The 20805-nt window shown below is 38.6% G+C and overlaps 1 protein-coding gene across 11 annotated transcripts in view; it reads left to right on the top strand.

The window, feature by feature from the left end:
* ERC1 (ELKS/RAB6-interacting/CAST family member 1) overlaps positions 1-20805 on the top strand; it is a 189955-nt gene that overhangs the window by 27900 nt on the left and 141250 nt on the right. For all 11 annotated transcript variants that reach the window (XM_085049384.1, XM_085049389.1, XM_085049393.1 and 8 more), the window contains exon 3: positions 12890-13306. In XM_085049384.1, the coding sequence (XP_084905510.1) occupies positions 12890-13306 (417 nt within the window). The remainder of the gene's footprint in view (positions 1-12889; positions 13307-20805) is intronic.

The following is a 20805-nucleotide window of genomic DNA, read 5'->3' as shown; positions in this document are numbered from 1 at the left end:
GGAGTTCAGCTTTGAGAACTAAGTTGTCTCTTCTCTTAAACTGACTGTGGGCAGTTTTCTTGCATCATTCTCCTGGGAAGAGATGGAAACACATGGTCTGGGCTGTCTCAGTTCTTACTGACCACCTTGTGTAATTACTAAACTCACTGTGAGTGAAAGAGAGGTTACTGAAATCTCCCCTGCAAGAGTGTTAGGGATTAAGACTGAGGAGATTTTTTCAGGAAAGCCAGCCAGAAAGCCAAAGTCCAGTGTGAGGCTGATGTTTCTTGTTGATTTTCCTGTATAATCAAGATCCACGAAAAAAAGAGCTAACTGGGAAATCCTATTTTGCATACCTCCTTGACATATGTAGGAACTCTTTATTTCCCATAAGAGAACACTGTTCTTTCAGGAGCTTTGCCTGTGATTCCTAGAGTTGGTTTCAATACTGAAATCAAGAAATTGACTCCTCAACCTTTTGCTATTTTCTCTAGTTTTTTGTTCCTGTGAGTTATAGCTGGTCTGTCCAGTGAGGAGTACTGCTTAGATGTGGGCAATGTGCTTTAGAAGTATTACAGATACTTCTCAAATACATGGTGAGACTTAAACACATGAAGGAATTTGCTTCTTAAGGTTTGGTAGGTAAGCAGCAGCTGAGGATATTGAAGTAGTTTTTTCCATGTAAGACAACTGCTTCCAAAGTTTCATATTTTTGCAAGCACAGCTATTTTTTACTTTTAATTTTTTTTCTTTACTTAATCATATTATGCCAATGTATTTTTATAGTAATTTGTAGAGTAGTTTGTAATTTGTAATTTTATTTACTTTTAAGTTATTTCTAGTTTAATTATTTCTATCTTGGGAACAAAATGCTTTATTCATAAATTTTAGTGTTCACTTCCATAGCAACATTCAGAAGGTAATAAATGGATTGAATGGATCAATGGAGTCATTGGTTCAGCTTTGGGTTCATTACTCAACTGTTATCTATTTATATTATATATTTAAATTGACCTTCTGTTGCTTTTGAAGGGGTTGAGGTTCTTGTGTTACTTCTTTCTAAGTAATAAAAGGAGTTTTTCTTTCAGACTAATTTCACGTAATTGTGGGGTTTTTCTATTAAAATCACTTACGAAAAACACTTGATATTTCATTTAAGTCACTGTGTCAGCACAGTTGTTTATGTTTAGTGACTTATTGTTTGTGCTATATTCCTTCACTGAAAATGAAGGAATACCAATAAAAAATTGAGGCTCCTCGAAACCTTTCATTAGGAACCTTAAATGATGTTGGTTAAGACAAGTGTTTAATCTTTTGATCTAGCATCCCTCATACAGATTTTAGTGTGGGGAGAGAAATAATAGAATCTGTAAATGTCTTAGTTTTTTGCAGGCTTAATCCCATGTATTTTAGTAGTGCCAGAATGTACTCAGGGCTTGTTTGGGGTGAATGCATTGCAGGATGTGGAGCACCATGGTTCTCACCTGGCTGAGGCTGCTGGATGTGTGAAGCTGGGAGAGCAAGCAGGGCTGCTGGAGCCACGGAGGGCACAGAAGCTTCAGCCCAGGAATTGTTGGCAGGAGCAGAGTTGCTGTGAGTCACTGCCAGTCCCAGCAGTTAGAAGCACAGGAAGGTTATTGTGCCACTGCCTGGTGTCAACACTGACTCATGGACACTTCTGCTGCAAGGAGGGTGATGATGCACAGAGATTTGGAGGGTTAAATTATTCCTCCAAATAAATGATCAAATTTTCCAGTAAGGCTATCTGTCTGTCTTCTGGGAAAATTAAGGTATGTTTAGTGTCTAGGCGCCATGATGTCTAAGTGTTGTTCATTATTACATCAGTAATGCACAGATTTGTTTCAAGGAAATTCTTTATTTTCTGGAAGACAACTCAGCAATGTCATATTAGCAACAGGCTTGACCTATTGTATTTTCTTTAAACCATACTAGAGGCTGTTATAAAGATGTGCCAGTCATGTCTGTGCTACCATAGCACATCTTTTTCAGGGTACAGTTAAATATTCGGATTATCTATATGGCAATGCCTACCCCTTTTTTGAAGGGAGGAAACATCTCCAAGGAGAGGCTGATGACCACAGCAGGGCTTGTAGAGAAGTAAAACATCTTGCTCTAGATTCAATGATAGAGCAAAGAGAAGAACAAACTTTTGGAGTCAGAATCTCCTTTAAGGGGTGGAAAAGGGACATAAGCAGCAACTTTCAAGTTGAGAACAAAATAAGAAATTTTGCTCTGAGTAATGTTGCTCAGTTTCAGTAGGAAATAAACCTGGCTGGCAGCTGTAGGTAAAGGGGGATATTATGGAGGGAGTTCATTACACTTAACTGGCTCCTGGGGACAGAGTTGTCAGTGGGGTAGTGAGCAGAGCTGTGGGTGTGAAATGGGAAAAATATAATATGCAGTAAACCAGTACTGAATTCTGAAAATCACAGACTGATAAAACTGTATTTTTAAAGTACATAACCAGTATTAATTCACTGTATTTGTTATTTGCTGCTTTATAGTTTCAGAGATTTAATACAAAACCAGCAAAGCCTAGTGAGGGAGAAGTGTGTTCTCAGAGCTGTTTTCTGTCTATCAGCTGGTAGAGTTACCACCTCTCCATCCAAATCTTTGCTCAGACCTTTAGACCATGAGAATTGGTAGTGCTTTCTTGAAAGCCTTTATTCATTCATTATTTATTGCTCTCAATCCTTTTCTGCTGTACCAGTTTGATTCACTATTTATATTGTGGTTGTGTTTCAGGGCTGCTGGTGTATAATTCTGGCTATCCCAACACATACAAAAACATGACAGTTGCTGTCCAAAGGATTCAAGGGAAGCAATGGTTAGAAAGTGATAGGATGGTGATTTTGGACTCACAGAAATGCAATTGCATTATTTGCTTGGCTGTTCTCCAGAGCTTTTTAAAAAATTATTTTAATCTTGACCGCGGAAAGATTCAATTTTTTAATGTTTTTAGTCCCCATTATATATGCTTTTTTTCTGACAGTAGCTGAGGTTGGAGTTTATAAATCACTCTTCACTAGCTCAGGTAGTGCCTTACTTTTTTAAAAAAGCTGTTTTCCACCTATTCTGTGTAAAATTTTTAATAATTTAATAACCAGCTGGTTTTTCAGCTGCTTCTACTTAAACTAAAACAGTTGAATTGCTTTTTTTTTTTCTTGAATTGTTTATGGCAGTGTAATCAAAAGGAGCTACTCTGTCCTTTTCTGGTAAAAATAACCAAATAATGGGGTTTTATTTTCAACATATATTATCTCCAGTGAACCTGTTTGTTTTCCCTTCCCCCTTGCAATGTAGTTTCGAGCTCTCAATGAGCCCTGCAGGCTCCTGGGCAGAGATCCTGTTTCCCCTTTGAGACAGGTGTACCCTGGCTCTTGCCAGCAGGCCTGCTGTCATGTAAACTGATCTATAATTAAAAACTGCAAAATCCTGCCAGTGCCACCAGGCTCAGCGCCAGGTATTGATCTGCTGGCTCTTCCTGTTTCTTCCTCCTCATTCCCTGAAACTGAAATGATAGAGGAGAACACTTCATGTGCTCCTTGTCTCTTACCCAGTTGAGAATCTCTACGGCAAAAGTATCTCAAAGTGTTGCCAAGAGACTGTTTTAATGATGAGCAAAACGTATGTTAATGTTAGGTGAAATCTGAAAGGAATGCAAAGATTATGAAATCCAGGGTTGTGGAGTGGTTTCTTAGTAATGTATTCAGGGTTTCTGTGTTAATTAGGTGTATGAATCTTCTGTCTAGTAAAGCTAATCTAGGCATCCATTTGAGTGGAAAAAAAAAAGAGCTAAACTCTGTTTTTAATTAACATATGGGTTTATTGCACTGGGAAAGTAGAGCAGGTTGTTCTGAAATGTGCCTGAAACTTTGTATTTAAATAAGTATCAATCCATTGCTCCTTCAGCCTTCGGCACTGAGATGGATGAAAAAGAGAGTCAGTCCTTCCCCTAATTCTTTCTGGGTCCCAGAACACATCCAAGGGATGAGCAGAATTTGGGTCTTCAGAGCCAGCTTGTTCTGTTGCCTTGAAATGAAGTATATAACCCTAGACAAGTGAGTGTTCCAGATCTTCAGTGCTACAAGCCCTTTTCAATTATTTTGGCTTTTAGTTCTGAATTAAGAGTCTCTTACCAAACATGCAGCTCTGAGATGACTATCTGTGTTCAGACAAACGTAAGATCTTGCTGGAGTTGGTGGATTGATGCCTCAGACTCACAAGAAGGAATTCCATTCTCCTTCCTATCTTGATTGTTGCTCGTACAGATCTGTGAGCAGATGAAGATGTTTCTCTGAGCAGTGTTTAAATGCAGAGCACTTGGTTACAAGTTGGCCTGCATAAAGAACAAAAAGACTTCATTGCACAACATTTCTATCCATTTTACCTCTATGATTACCTCTTGATCAGTTATGTATTCTCAGCCTGGTGTATAGAGAAGCAAGAGAGTTCAGTCATTGCTCTGCAAGAAGCCTAACAGCATGACAAGCTGCTTGAATGGCCATGTAGTACTAATTCATGAGTAAGAAGCTCCTGGAAAGATTTATTAAGAGCCACTATTTGTTCAGTGAGAGATTTACGCTAAATGATTTTTTCAACACAATATATACCAACTGTCCCTTTTGACCCATGGGCAATGCAAGACTGTTCAGTGTTGGATAGTTTTATGTTTATTACCATGAAGTCAGATCTTATTTATGTTCTTTCCTATTCCCTCGATTCCTAGAGTGATGTGCAAGGTTAGACAGGACAGTATGAAAGCTCGTCACTGACAAAAGTCATTCTAGCTGTCAGTCCTGTTGCAGATACTCATTTTAGCTTGTGTAGTTCACAATCTGAACAGATGGATTTCTGATGCCTACTAAGAATTCAACTTACTGCACCTGATGTCTGGAGTGGTGGGTGACTGAGCACTGCTGCCAGGGGGAATTGCCTCTTGCTTTGAAAATTGGACCTAGCAGAAAGATGTCTGTGGCAAAGAACCACTCTCCTGAATGGAAAAACTTTTCTATTTGGGTATTTTCCATCACATTCTAGGATCCAATAAAGATTTTAATTATGAAAATCCTTGAATTTGTACTTGTGGAGTTGCATCCATCACTGTCATGGTACAACGACCAGAAATCTGAATGCTTCCTGTTTCGGTGGGTTGTGCTAGGCCTTCCCATTTCCAGAGCTATCCAGGTTCTTCTTCATGCTTTTCTGTCACTTATCTCTTAAAGCTGCTCAGCCTCCTAGAAGTCACACAAAGCTCCTTTGGAACTCAGTGTAATTGACTGTGTTCTGCTTTGCTGTCAAAGGTGCTGCTGTCATTTCAACATGAGGGTATGTGCCAGAACATTTTGATCAGAGGTTTTTTATGTGTTCTTTCACAGGGACAGTGATTGCTGCAGCCATATTCTAAATTTATCCCAAAATTCTAGTAATTCATTTGAACTGCCTGTCTTCCCAAAACGGCGCTTGGCATAAGAGACTTGACATATCCAGAAAAGATGATTTTTAAGTCTGTTCCTTTGTGAGTGTAGCCAATATTTCATGGCAGAGGGCTGAAGATACCATTATTGTGTCAAAAGTCACAGGTTTAGTTGAGTTTTATCAGTGATCAATTGCTGCTTTTGTAGATTTCGTTAAAAAGAGAACACATTGTGCTGTAGTTACCAATCTATAGTCTCTGAGCATTGGGTGGCTCAGGAGATCTTCCACTGTCATTTGCAGGTGAAGGATGCCTCTCTGCCACATTCCAGACTGACAGCAGAACAAAGCATTGCATTGCCGTGGCAAACAGAACTTGAAAACTTGCTGGTTTACATTAAAGCTAGTTATTTGTAATATTACCAGTTTATGTATCAGAGCCTACCTTGTAATTGTTTCTATAGTCCTCAGCATTCACAATCTTGAAATGATTTTCAAAAACCCAGCTTACTCCCAAGCCTATACTCTTACCTGAGAGGTGTTTGGTTTAAGCATGCGAATGCAGTTTATCAAGATATTTTGGTTAAAATATCCTTGTGGGACACATGGATATGTGCATTGAGATTCACCCTGTAATCAGTCCAAACCAGCTAGTGTAGAATGTTTAAATCTGGGTGAGAAGGGTGATGGGGAAGGGGATGTGGATAAAGTAAACAGCTTTCTTGTGCATCGATTTTTTTCATACAGAACTCTTTCATTAGAAATCAGCAGCTCTTTTTCCTTTCTCGAGCATGTTGTTGATGTATGCTCATATGTTGGAAAGTACTGAACACAAGATGAAAGGTTGTGGAGCAGAGCACCTTTTATCTTGGATTGATTCCTTGCGTCAGCTAATGGAAAGATGGATTTGCTGACCTCTCTAATTGAGGTGACTAATAATACGTTTTTGCAGAAAAGCTCCTAATCTATTAACAAATGAGTCATGTTTCATATAGATGCTATTAATCTGAAAATATTAGACTTTCATACGTATGTAAATGTTAAAAATCTCTTTCCCATAAGTGCCATAATAATTTATAATTTCTTTCATGGGATGAGAGGTTCACAGAAGCTGCATTTGGCACTTAAGCACCTATCTCACGGATGCAATTTAGAACTAATCTGTACTGTGGATGAAATTGGGTGTGTTGTATCCACATGCAAAATGGGATAAGATCGAACTCTACAAGTTCTGTCATGGCTGGCCTGAATGTAGGTCAGTTTTATGTTCGTGTGTTGGCTTTTTTTTTTTTTTTAACAGAAAACTCTTGCACAAGGATCCATTTTATCACCACAGTTTGTGACAAAAGAAGCTTATGCTTGCCAGACAGGGGAGAGAGAATCTGGAAAGACTTATCTTACTGCAGTGTATGAAACTGCAAATATGCAAAGGCTCTTTGTTTCTTTACTAGCGTAAGAACAAAAAAATCAAAGCTCATACTTGTAAATAAATAAAACATGATGTTTAAGTAGTGTAATGCTAACCCAATTTGGACAGCCTGCTGGGAAATAGAGGTTAAAGTCAGTATGTAAATTGTCTATTCCAATGAGAAATTCTAAACATTTGCCCTAATCCCAAAATGCCTATTCTCAAGAAAGATGAGGGGCACTTAAAAAGAATCCAGTTTCTTAGTTCCAGGATCACAGTATGCTGACATTCAAAGGGTGTGAAATGTAGATTCTAGGAAGATTTGCGTGAGAAAAAGCTTTTGAAGCACAGTAAACTCCTGATGTAGAAGTACCTACCTTTGGAAATGTAAACACAGAGTAGCTGGGACTTAGTGATATGACTTCAGAAATAATTTTCCTTTGAAAATTTCCACTAGACCATTTCTGGTGTCTGCCACAGAGCTCAAATTCCCTTAGCAAGTCAGAGAACTGTCAGAATTATATTCATAGTTCAAAAACTGATAAATGTGTGTGTTTTCAGGATATTAATAGGTTTGTCTATGCTTAATCAGAATTTTTATTCTTACCACACAGGTATTTGCACAATTTTTTTTAGAATAAATGATGTTTTTACTGTGCATGAGGCATTCTATTGAAACTGCCCATGTACATATTTTGACCACAGAAACAGCCTACCTCTGTTCTTGGTAAGGTAAACTGCTTTGTGTTTACCATAGATAAAATCTTAAATGTGGACATTTAGCACTGAGAGCTGCTGTCCTGCACTTCCTCTTTTTCACTCTGCAGTGTTTTTATGGATGTACCTGCACTGTGTGTGAGGTGGTTGCATTGCAGTTTTTGTTCTTCTCTGGCTGCAGGTTTAGTAGGTTGTTTCTGATCTGCTTACTTTAGGACTCTAAATTCATTCCTGTAGGCATGTTTGGGGTTTGTTGGGGGTTTTTTGGACCAACAGGGGCAAAGGAATGAGGCTGCTGCACACTGCCCCCTTAAATGAGTCATTTTGTGTGAGTCTAGTGCAGCTGACAAATGTATTACTGTCAACTTAAGCTCTTTATCTATAGCACTTTTTTACCATCTTCCCCTTCTGCTGTCTCAGAGATAATGCAACGTGGGGTTGTCTTTAAAATACAGGTCTCTTTCTTTGACTCTCACAAATTAAATCCTATTAAAATCATAGCAGTATTTTGTATCTAAGCTGAACATTATAAAAATCACCCACTCATTTCCATTTAAATAAAGGTTTTGAAGCCCCTGATCCATCTTACAGGGAATATGTAGCATTTCTGGAATCAGCAAGTTCTGTTTCATCCCAGCCCTGCTGGACACCTGACATTAGCCCTTTTTTCAGTGTCTTTGCGTGGGCTGCAGCTGAATGTCAGCAGGGACTCCCTGAGCCAGCCAGGCCTTTGCTTCTGCCTGCATTCAGCACAATCCATTTCCCAGAAAAGCTGCCAAAACGTTAACTCTTTGAGCGTGGGAGAAAGTGATGCCCCACAGTGACCAAATCCTGTTCTGGCATTTTGCATGTGGTCTCTTCGGAGATGAGCATGGCTCATCCTCTTACAAATGTTTGAAGTGCTTTTGTTGGAAAAAATATGAGAGGTGTTGTCATAATGCAAAAGTTTGTGATTGTGCACAGGGATTTGCTGATAAGCACCTTTATGTTCTCTTGGTTTGTGGTGATGTACATTTGAGGGTGTAGACCTTACAGAATTGTCCTTCTGAAATAAAATGTATCATGATTATTGTATCTTTCCTTTCTAGAGAAATAGCATTGTAGTCACGATGAACTGAAAACAAAAATAAAGGATATTTTTTAGGTACTGCGAGTACATTTGACCTGGGTTGGCTTTTAGAGCTGAAAGCTTGGGATTTTGTTTTTTTTTTCCCAGTTGTAAAAATAATTGGCTGAAGGACAAATCAGCTGTAAACTGGCATATTCCAAAACCTAGTTTTTGTTTGATTAACAAATTATATTTGTCTCTTTTTTAAACTTTTTTTCTTTTGTCCCTGGGTTGGATCCTGAAAAATAAATACATCCCTGAGTCATCAACACTGTTTTGGTCACAAATTCAAAACATAGCACCACACCAACTTCTGTCAAGAGAAATAACTCCACCCCAGCCAAAAGCAGCACACCTGTCCTGTGTGTTTCCAGAACTGATTGCTGAGCAAATGGGCAGAAAACTGACAAATATATGTACATCGTAAAGCTGTCATTCAGTACAGGATCTACTGGCTTTGTGGGTTAACTGTGCAAGTGACCAGGAGTTTTTCAGTATCTAAGTTTGTCAGTAATATTTTTATAAGAAGCTTTTATTAAATCTGCTGATTTCAGCAGAACTTTTGGTAGTATTTTTTTTTTTCCTGTGAGTGATATTTCTGATTAATAATTAGGGAAGCGGGAGATGACATAAGCCCAAGCAGGAAATAGATTTGTTTAGGGATGCTCACTAGAATGTGGGAGTTGCTGAGGGGTCTCTTGGCTAATTTCAACTAAGACCCTAATCCTCTTCCCTTCATGACACTGAGATTTGAGAGATGCAACCTTAAATTTTGAAGTCAATCAGTGTTCAGCTATTTGTGCAAAGCAGAATCTCTGTCCTTTCTGTAAGAATACCTTGTTAGAGATCCACCCAAGAACACCTTACTGCTTCCTGCCTGGAGCCTCCTTTGGGTCATAGGGGAATGAGGAAGAGCCTGAACCTCCCTCTTTCAGGTGGAAGTTTTCACACCACTAAATAGTCTAGCAGGACTTCCCCTTTTCTCCCTGTCCTTACCATTACCCTATATTCTCCTGCTCATGATTGAGTCTTCAGTGCTCTCCCTGTGTAAGAGAATTTTTTCTTCAAGTCGTTGAGTTTTGCAGAATGTAGACGTGCTTCCCACCTCATTGTGACACATTTCTGTGACACATTTCTGTGACACTGTCATATAATTGCCTATTATGCTTTTCCCTTGTTTCTGGGAAAGAATACATTCTTTTTGCTGATTGTTTTCAGGCTTCTCCTGAACATACTGTATTTTTTCTTGGTGTTCAGAAATTGAAGGAATTTTCCTGGTTTAACCTACTTAGAATTTAAATCCAGGAGATTAAAGAGAATTTAACTGCAGAAGTGTTGGGTTTATAGGTGCCTTGCCTGTGTTGCAGAACCCAGAGGTCTAATTTAGTAAATTAGACTTCTTGAATAAATTATGGGAGAAGTTATATATCTGATTATAGTAGTTCCAAAGACAGTATCTGCAGTATGAATAAACTAAATCAGGCAACAAAACCCAAATGGACAAATGCATATTGGAATATTAAATATTGTAGCTTGGTAGGTCAAGCTCTGTCTTGCAAAGATGAATGTGGAAATCCTTTCTTTAAAAAGCATGTCACAATTTAATCCTTTCTTTCAAAATCATGGTAGTAGCAACGGCTGCCTCCTTTTGATCTAAAATATAGGGTTAGAATACAGGTCTTGGCTGTAGAATATCAATGAAATTTCTTTTTCTGACTGAGAAAGTTAAAATGCACATCTCCCACTTCCTTTGGAACGGTGAGATGATAAACATGTAAGTTAGTTGGAAGTATTGCTGTTCAGGTCTCTGTGTTCTTATGTGTTTTACCAGTTAGAATAAGAAGCTGTGCTCTTTTTAATACTTTCTGTTAGGCCTACTGAATCTTTAAATATTTTATGCAAAAAGGAAACAGAGAGAGATGAAAAGAGCTGCCTGCAGCAAGGTTCCCAAACTCACCAGTACAGCAGTAGGTACATCACATTACCCTGAGACAGCAACAGCAGGATTTTGGGAACCAAATATCAGGAACTTCTCCATCATTGGCTGTAGTCATCCTCTAGGTTGGAAGCTCACCAATCTGCCAAGGTGTGGGAAATGTGAATTTGAGTCCTGGTAGGTGGAGGCAAAGATTGAATCATGTTCTGCTACTTAGAGATGTAAATTTTGAACTGCTGGATAAAAGTCAAACTCTTGTCTCTATGCAGAGCCTAGTTTGTAAGTTGACCCTGGAAGTAATGCAGGCAGAGGAACACCTGGTGTAAGAGGTTATGTTTGCACCATGATCTTTTAGGATTTCTGTTTGGGATGAGCCTGAAGGTGCTTAGCTCTGTCAGGAGAAAAGTATGTTGGACATAACCAGTTGGACATAACCAGAGAACTGTGCTCATGAAAATACCTCTGTGATTTGCAGGTGTAGTTATAATTTGTAGTGAGGCATAAAGCCCAGTTTTCATTACTTGAAAAAAAACCAGGGAATCCTCAAGATTTGACATAAGAGCAATAAATCTCAAACAGAGTACAGGTTCATCATAATTGCTGTGACTTTAATTACATTGTCTATGTTAAACTGTTTCACAAAAGTATGATTGGTACTTTTTCAGTAGAATGCAACATAATGAAGTTCAGTGGTGTTAAAAGTATTTTTACATGTTTATTTCTAGGTAAGACTATTTCAAGTATTTTTCAAGTTTGCTTGAGGCCTCTAGTCAGGTTTTAGACATAGCATTAAGCATCAGTGGCTAATATTGCATGAACTTAGAAGATATTTTGCCTTTCTAGGATAGTTTTTGATTTAAAAGTGAATTCTAAAACATGGATGAGAAACTAGTAAAACTTGCCTGCTCCTTCAGGGGAAAAATGATGTTTTCTTTGAAATTATATAGAAAACAAGAAATTTTAACTGAAAAAGTAGTTTTGTCATGATACCAGCTAGTAAAGAATATTGTTCTATTATTCTGAGAACCATAAAAAAAATTGGAAGGCAGAGAAAAGAACCCATTTTGCATACCTTTTACATGTTGGAAAAGAGTGGGTGTCAAGAGCATAGAATAGCTTTCTGTGGTGTGTTTTCCAGTTACCTTTCACATAATAAAGTTTGTTCTCAGCTGAGCAGCAGTTCAGAGAACAGTGGGAGTTATTCATAAGCTCAACTCTAACTATTCCTCTAACCCCACCTCTTCATTTTTCCTGGGAAACTGAATTACAGGCAGTTGCTGACCGATTGTTAGGTATTCCAGACTCCCTTGTCTTTACTTCACAGACTGATGGATACCAGTAAATCCTCTTTTCCACTGGTATTAACTTTTTTTCCACATCATATATTTGAATCATATTACAGATTTTGGTTCATTGACCCAAAAGTTCCATGGAAGCTTTTCCATGGTTAGGGGCAATGATTTCTGTGGGTCTGAGACACACTTTTTGTCTATGTAACCTGAAATGACATTGAACAGCAGATCAGATGGTAAAAATGTAAGAATTTGGTTGTGGTGATTTAGTCCATTGACGTTTATAAATAACCCAAGTTTGATTCCGAGACGACGTTGAGTAGAGGAAATAATTTCATTTAATAGACGATGTGGTTGTTCAGAAGAAGCTCTTTTCTCGCCTGGGAAAAAGGAAATGCTGAAGTGGCAGTATGTGGAGAGGCAGGTGGAAGCATGTGGGAATTTGTTTGTTAGCTGGAGGAACAACACACAGCTGGGCTGGGAATAAGTAGGGCTTCTCAAATACAAATGGACTTAACTCATGTGTGGAATTGAAAAGTTGTATCTAATGGGTTATTGTTTAATTTTAACAAAATTTGAAGACATTCTCTCACTACTGCTGTTGTAGTCCTACTGACTATATTGGTGTTGTATAGGTACAGATGAGGCAAATGTTTTAATGAGTGCAGTAGGTTTTCTCTTACAGCTCAGTCATACATTAATTGAACAGATGTAGTAGTTTTGATTGCCTACCTGTAGTGCCTCAGTTTGAAGGTTTGGAGGTTGTGCTGACATTCTCACTGTGAGCAAGGGTCTTCTGTTAAGCAACATCCACCAGGCACAGAAGGAGGGACTTGAGCTTTCTGTAGTACAACCCAGTTCCACCTCAGTTCTGCTTTGAAAACCCAGTGTTGGTCTGCTGGTATTGTGGTTTCCTCTTGGCTGGTGGTTCAGGATGACTGATGTGGCTCATTCTGTTTTTCTTATTGCTCCAGTGGAGTGAACCCTCTGATTTTATTCATTTGTCCTTTCAGCACATGCAGATGACTATCCAGGCCCTCCAAGACGAGCTGCGGATCCAGAGGGACCTGAACCAGCTGTTCCAGCAGGACAGCAGCTCCAGAACCAGCGAGCCCTTCGTGGCTGAGCTGACAGAGGAGAACTTCCAACGGCTGCACGCGGAGCACGAGCGCCAGGCCAAGGAGCTGTTCCTGCTCAGGAAAACCTTGGAGGAGATGGAACTGCGGATTGAGACACAGAAACAGACCTTGAATGCACGGGATGAGTCCATCAAAAAGCTGCTGGAGATGCTGCAGAGTAAAGGTCTGTCAGCAAAAGCCACTGAGGAGGACCATGAGCGGACAAGAAGGTTGGCTGAGGCAGAGATGCATGTGCACCATTTGGAAAGCCTTCTAGAACAGAAGGAAAAAGAAAACAACATGCTGAGAGAGGTGAGTGACCAAACTCAAGATTCATCTCCAATCTTCTCTGTCTCCTATCTATTTCACAGTTGAAAGAATCTTCCATCCTCTCTACAAGCTGTATTTGACATTAGACTTGGCAGAATTAGTGCCTATTTTAAAACTTCTTTATGGCTTCCTTACATGTACCTTTTGGGGTTTTGTGCTGTAGGCACCACTTTCCCCGTAATCTTCATAGGAAACTCTGGAGGTGAATTGCCCCATAGCCTGTAAAATGAATTATTCTGTTCTGTTGTAGATAGAGAGGAAGTAGCTACCTGTATTTAGGTGAGAGGAGAGAGAGAAAGAGTAATGGATGATTGCTCTACAGTTTCCATGGAAACAGTCGTCTTGCTGTGAAGGGTATTTGATAAAACTATTAGCTGCCCTGGATGCACAGCCGAAAAAAAGATTCCTTAAAGGGACACTGCTGCACATGTAGTAACCCTGCTCATCATCCTTCTGAAAACAAAAAAACCATTGTCATGTCTGTGTTGTACCTTAAAAGAGTACAATGACAAGCATTTTTCCACTATTAAACATTCTAAACTAAAAATAATAAAATATAGGCTATATAGAATATAAATATCTTAGTAAAACAAAGGAAAATAAATGAAAAAAAAAAGTTATTGTGTAGCCAGTGTTGTTATATTTTTTGATAGTAATAAATGCATTTTCCTCTTGTCAACCAGCCTCCTAAAGTATTTTAATATTAACTTCTAAAAGGAGGCTAGTAATTCAGCATGGCTTGTGCAGATGCACAGATAAATATGTGCATACACGGATTCAGTAGTGATAAGATTCTGTGTAAAGATTATTTTACATCTGTCGGCTGACAGCATGGATTGATAGCTATCCATGGATGTGAACATGGATATCCATGGGTATGAATCCAATGACCTGTTCTGCACATTGGTGTCTATTCCATGCTTCAGCATTTTTTAGAAAGCTCTACATGTACACAAGGATTTAAAGCCCCTCTCTCAGAAGTCAGGAAGGCAACGCCTCAAAGAGTTTTTGAGATGAGTGTATGCAGCACATAAATACTTCATAATACCTCTTATTCATATGTTTTCCAGGGCCTGATCCATTGTGCTTGTGCTCTTGCAAGCATTTATATAAGAAAGCTGGAGCCCATTGCATTTCTGAGCCAGATTTAGGCCAGATTTATTTTTTTAGAGCAATAATCTCTTGAGTGTCTGGAGTGAAGATAATATGATTCCAGAGTTTCTGCACTACAGTTTTTCCTTTATTTAGCAACCAATGATAATTCTGTTCCAATTCTTGTAACTATTTCAGGAAGAGCCTCAAATGGCTTCCATTTGTTTCTGCTCTAAGTCCAGCAACATAAATGAAAAGCTGGCAGGAGCTGTGCAATTTTTTAGGAATGTGGTTATGTTTGTTCCTGCTGATGATGAGTAGATGTTGAGAGATAAGAATTCTTGTTTCATTCATACATATTTAGAAGTCATCACTCATTTAAATCCTAGTCTTTATGGTAAAAGGCTTCCTAGAGGAGGTAGAGAAGACCTACTGACTTGAAAGTGCAAATGCTGTTTATCAAATGTTTTAAAATTAATTACTCCTTGCTGCTTACCTGGCTTTGGTTCATTGAGAAGTGTAAGATGGGTAAAATGTCAATTTGTAGTTCAAACCACTGATGTGGTGTAGAATCCAGCCTTGGAGCTGAGCATCCTCACAGCCTCAGAACCACAGTGCCTTGTTACCTCCTGAAGGAGCTGTGTGACAACAGGAATGGTTTTGTTTGTAGCTGTGTGCTTTGTAACTGTGTCCTTGAGCTCTGAGCAAGGCTGAGCTGAGTGACCTCAGACTCACCTGCATGAAGCTCAAGTCTCATGCCTGGGGCTCTGGCAGGCTGCAGAAAATCAGAGGAAATTGCAGCTGACTGCATCTGACTGCCTGAGCACCAAGATGCTCTGCAGGATCTGGTTCACAGCTGCTCTCTGTGTTTCACACTGGGAAGTTGTGTCTCTCAGGTGTGTCACCTGTTAGGTGTGTCTGAGTCACCCTCCTCAGCTGACCTTCTGTTATTTTCATCTGCATTTCCCCAGTTCTAGGTTATTTTAGCCCTTTGCTGCCCCAGATACTAACAATGGAATTTTTGAGCTGCCTTGAAGAAATGAATCTGCTTTCTTGATGATTCTATATCTAGCATTCCCAGTACGTGGAAAGGCATGCTAAACTCTTCTCTAAATACTGCTGTTAAAGGAAGCATTAATATCTCAATGGGATTTGCAAGAGCTTGGGAGCTCAGTGTTTCTATTTCATGTCTGAACACATTAAAAAACTTTAAGTCTGGACCATCTTAGCAAAAGAAATTCTGAGATGTCAGAATCCACTAGTACTGTTTCTGAGTCTACAGCGTTGATAGATTTCTGGTAAAATATTTGCTGGAAATAATACGTACCTTTTTGCATCAAGATGCAGAGTTTATCTCTCAGTTTTCTGGCTTTGAAACTTACATATTGAGACTCAAGGTCATCAGACAATTTTTCAGGCAGACAGTGCAGTTGCAGTGGCAAGCAGTATGACCTTGAAAATTTAATGTGAATTAATTGATTTCTTCAGCTTTTGCAATTGCTGTTATTGCACTTAAGACTGCACTAATTTCCTAAGGAAAATAAATTGTAAGAGAGGTCAGAGTTATGGTTCTGATAAGATTATATGTGTGTTCCACTCACAGTTTTAGGTTGTTGTATCCATTCCAAGTTCTCCCTTTTTCTAGGCTGAGAAGCCCAGTGCTACTTAAATATTGTTCATATAAAAAATATCCTATATTTTTTATCATCTCCCAAGGCACTGTCTCAGTATCCCAAATCCAGATTATGGAATGGATTCTCTTGCAGCTACTGAGAACTATCTCCTTAAGCAACTTAACTCTCTTGGGCTTTTCCTAATTGCTCTGAATTCTTGGGACCTCAAGAAATCTTTCCATATAAGTCCATCAGAAAAATACTATATCCAGCATAGGATGTATTCATCAACTCACTGACACAGAGGACATTCTCTCATTAACACAAAGTAATGAAAACTGAAATGTCTGATTGCCCATCAGAATGCCCTGACTTCAGCAGATAACTGTGTGCCTGCATCACATTCCTCTACTCTGGAAAACAAGCTTAAGCTTCACAGTTTATAAAAAGATGGCTGCTATTTTGAATACCCCTTCTTCACTCTTAGTGGTAATTATTATTGTTGGTATTCGAGACTTAACTTTCAAAAACAAAATTATTTTCATACCAGCAAGAAATACTTGATGAAATCCAGCAGCTGGACTAGAGCTTCCAGAATAGCTCCCAAGTTACATTAACTGCTACCTCTTTGTTCCAGCCTTGCCTGTTGCAGAATTATCAGTGATGATCCATAGCTGTCAAGATAACAAAGCTTGCTGTGTTCATTTTGACAACCTCCCCACTCCCCAAAATGCTGGAGGCACTGATTAGAAAAAATTTTTCTCAGCTATGCAGATTTACAGCCCAAATATCAGTGCAATTTATGGCAGAACTGCATCCATACCTGGTGTTCTAAGCACTTGGACTAAGATTGGTGAGGACAGTCCAGCAAGGGCTGTAAGTGTGGCTGGCTGACCAAACCATTTATTTGGAAGCAGGAAGGCTGTTTATCCTGAAGGTTATCCAGAAGTCCGTTCTAGAGTCAAGGCTTGCGTGTTACAGTAGTGTGGAACAAGGGAAGAACCAAAGGGAGCTTTAAACTTTGTGTCCAAAAGTTGGTAGTAAATTACAGTTTTGACTTCAATTATTTTTTTTTTTCATAATTTGGCCCATTCAAATAAGATGGATTTTTATTCTGGCTGAGTACAAAACTGAATGAAGGAGTTAGGGATGTAGTGCTTAACAGATAAAGGGAGGTTTTGTATGTAAAACAGGCACTGAAATGGGTGGTTCATGAGGGCAATCATTCATGATGAGCTTAAGGAAAGAGGCTATGGCAGAAAAAGCTATTATTTCTTTTCTTTTCCAGTGTCAGTTGAAAAGGCAACCCCACAAAGTGCTGCTTGTGAAGTGCATCACAGTTATCTAGCACGGCCTTATTACCAGAACCAACCCTCTTTGTAGCTGTTTGGAACCAAACAGTGCCCACTTTATTCTAGGAATTAGCCCTAAATTCCTCTGAGCACTCATTATTCTGTCTCCACGTGGGGCAGAGGTCTGGCAGAGCAGCCAGCAGGCTCACCAGGCTGTAATATAGGTGTATTTAGCCTTAGATTATCCAAACTGATGCTGTTGGTGGCCAAAGAGCAGCAGAAGGGGCTCAGTGAGAAGGATGTGCTGGCTGAAGTACCACCAGAGCCCCACTGAATGTGCCATGCAGAGAGCTTGTTCCCCTTGTCTCACCAGATTTTAATCAACTGTGACAAGTTTTGTAAACAAATTATTTTTCCATGGGTGTGTTAAAATTCTTACCCTTTTCTGCTCCCAGCTCAGGGGAGGATTTAGAAGTTTTAATTGGAGCAATTAGAGTTAACTCAAAGAACACTTTTGTCCTGTGCCAAGATTTTGCAACATAAATAAGATACCTCCAGAGAGAAGTTTGTTTTGCAGGAGTAGATAAATTCAGTAACTGGAATTTTTACTACCATTGTACTAGGGGACATCTTTCTGATGAGTTAAAAAAATTAGGTTTCTGGTTTTTTTGTTGCTGCTTCATCCTTTTGACCCTTTAGAAGAGGATGGCAGGGAGAAGTGATCAAGATCATTTAAATAGTTATGTCTTTATTAGAATTGCTTGCTTGGTCTACAGGTAGTTTTAAAACATACAGAGCTTTTGTAGGTGAAAATTTGAGAAAATGGGCTGTTGCAACTTTAAGGCATGCTTAGTTTATTTTTTATACATTTTGATATTTTATAAATATAATTTTTATTTGGAATAGAGATTTGTGGAATTTTGTTTCCACAAATGTGAAGCTTTTCAGTGGAAGAAAAACACTGAAAATACCATGACCAAGTTGGAAGCTAATTTGAGTATGAAATTAGTGCTTTTGCACCTTAAATAAGAGGGAAGAGAGAAAAAATTAATAATGGCACATATGTAAATGAAGTTCTAAGTGATTAAGATTTTAATTTTTAATTGACTTTTCTTTAGCTTTTGAATTCTCACTTCTGTAGGCAGATTTCAACACGACGACTTGCTACTTACAACTAATTGGATGCTTTGAATTACTTTCCCATTTTACCTTGCTTTTACTCTAATGCTGGAGTTTTGAGGGATTTTGCCTTTGTTTCCTGCTGATTGAAATACTGAGATGAGCAGGAAGCTGTGCTTTAATTTTCACTTGAGGTGATGCCTTTTGTTAACAAACTTAAAGATCCTAATATCTGAGGTTTTAATTGGATTTAGACATAATCCTCTCAGTGGATTAATAAAATAACAAAACAGAGATGAGTTTCTTTAGCCAGGAGTAACTGAGCTTCAAAGGAGCTGGCATCCTCCATTATCAATGTGTGTGCAATTGCCAGCACATCTTTTAAAGTTATGCTCTTTATTAATACAGACACTTTCTTTTCCCAGGGAATTATGTTGATTGGGTTTGCAAATGCAGGAAATGACAAGTGGAAAAATACAGAAATAATTTCCAAAGGAACTGCCATGATTACTGCTTCCAGACTTGTATAGCAGCATCATTTTGGTAGCAAAACTCTAATAGGAATGCAATAAATTCCACAGGACTCTTACATATTCTTTTTTTCAGTTCATTTTTACATCTTCCTGAAATAAAAATGAAAATTGCTGTTATCAAGCTCTTTTTGAAAAAAAAATCATAAAAAATCCTGAAACTAAATAATTGTGATCCTACCCAGTCACCTTCTGGCAGCAGGTAGTAAAGATATTTATATAAATGAGTCATGCAGATTCAAGGGCTCTCCCACAGGTTATTTCATGCAACCTTCTGCTCAAACCAGCAATTTCAAGCGGTGGGGATTCCACACCTCTCTGGGCACCTGGGCCAGCATTTGGTTGTTCTCCTGGTCAAATCTTTTCCATATTAACAGGTCTGAATTTTCAGTGCTGCAGTTTCTGCTTGTTGCCTATCATCCTTCCACTTCTGAAAAGAGTTTTGTTTCCAGCATCTCTAGAGCTTCCAGTTAGTTAGTTCTAGAGAGCATCAAGTTTCCCTCCAAGTTCTTTTCAGAAACCTGGATTGGCCAGGTTATGAAGGAAGAAAAGATTTGGACTAAATTCCTACCTTTATTGTTAAGCACATGTGTATAATTTATAGTGATAATACTGCTCAGTGTTGAGGAATCCTTCACTTTTAAACCATATCTTCTAATATTAAGTTATTTTCATATTTCTCGGTCAAGAAAAAAACCCACAGAATTTGTAACTATTTATGGTGTGTTAAAATCACTTTATCACAGCTATTCTTTAAATATTCAGTGTTCTCAGTGTTTTTGATCACCTATTCTGTGTAATTATGCTGACTAGAAAATTAGAGTATTGTTTCTCATAGGGGTATTTTGCTGCTTGGCAGGTGTAATAATGTTGCTCACCTTCAGTTCATACCTTTTTCTGTGGTAGATTTTTTTGAAAAGGAAGATGCTAAATTTCACTAACCTGTCAAGAAACAATATCAGTTACACGTGCAAGTTCTTAATGTGTGAAAGTAAAGCAAAGGAAAAATGCTATATTTCTTTATCAGAATGGATAACTTGCAAGGAAGGATTGGGTTTGTATTTTTCTGATCCTGATATTTGTGTGTGGCTCCGTGTTTTTAACTACTGTGCAAAGCCCTGTTTTACAGGTTAAAAATCTTAATTTTCATTCATCTCTGGGGTGTTCATCCACAAGATATATTAGTATTTTTCCATTCTGCCACTGGAAGCCATGGATGTAACCTGTATTTCATAATTAAGAATGGTATCTGTGCTCTGCTTTCCTCTTAAATCTGTGCTCCAGAGAGGCTCAGGCTGCCTGTAGCTTTTTTTCCTGGCTCTTCAGAATCACAGGCATGTTGCCAAAATTAAGTCCTTACTGTGCAGTCAAGAGTTGGGAGGTGTTATTTTTCAGCAGGTTATGTCATCCAAATCACAGTGGAATTACTTAAGATGATAGAAGTAGGACATTTCCTTTGCTGAAGTGCAGAGCATCACTCCAGACAGAGGAGATGCAGGCATTTCTCTAGAAGAAGCTTGGAAGGATTTTCTGTTTGGGAAAGCACTGAGCAATGGTGGAAGCAGACACTGTTGTGTCAGCATTCCTTCACAGACATGGAATTCTCCTACTATGTATTCCATTTATTCCATTTCCATAGCAGTGGCTGATTTTATATTCTCAGGTCAGAAGCCATGTCTGTGCACAAGTGGAAATTATCTAACTAGTAAAATAAAATAAATACAGTGTCCAAAATAGATTTATGGCATATTAATTTTTTTACATTCTTATCCTTTGTTTAGTTCAGTTTCTAAAAGCTCACAAGAGTTGTTTGAATTTCTTTGAGTAAATTGATT

This window comes from Lichenostomus cassidix, chromosome 1Ab (genome assembly GCF_008360975.1).
Source record: "Lichenostomus cassidix isolate B80296 chromosome 1Ab, HeHo_3.0, whole genome shotgun sequence".
Lineage (NCBI taxonomy): Eukaryota > Metazoa > Chordata > Aves > Passeriformes > Meliphagidae > Lichenostomus > Lichenostomus cassidix.
This window is presented reverse-complemented; position numbering and strand designations above follow the sequence as displayed.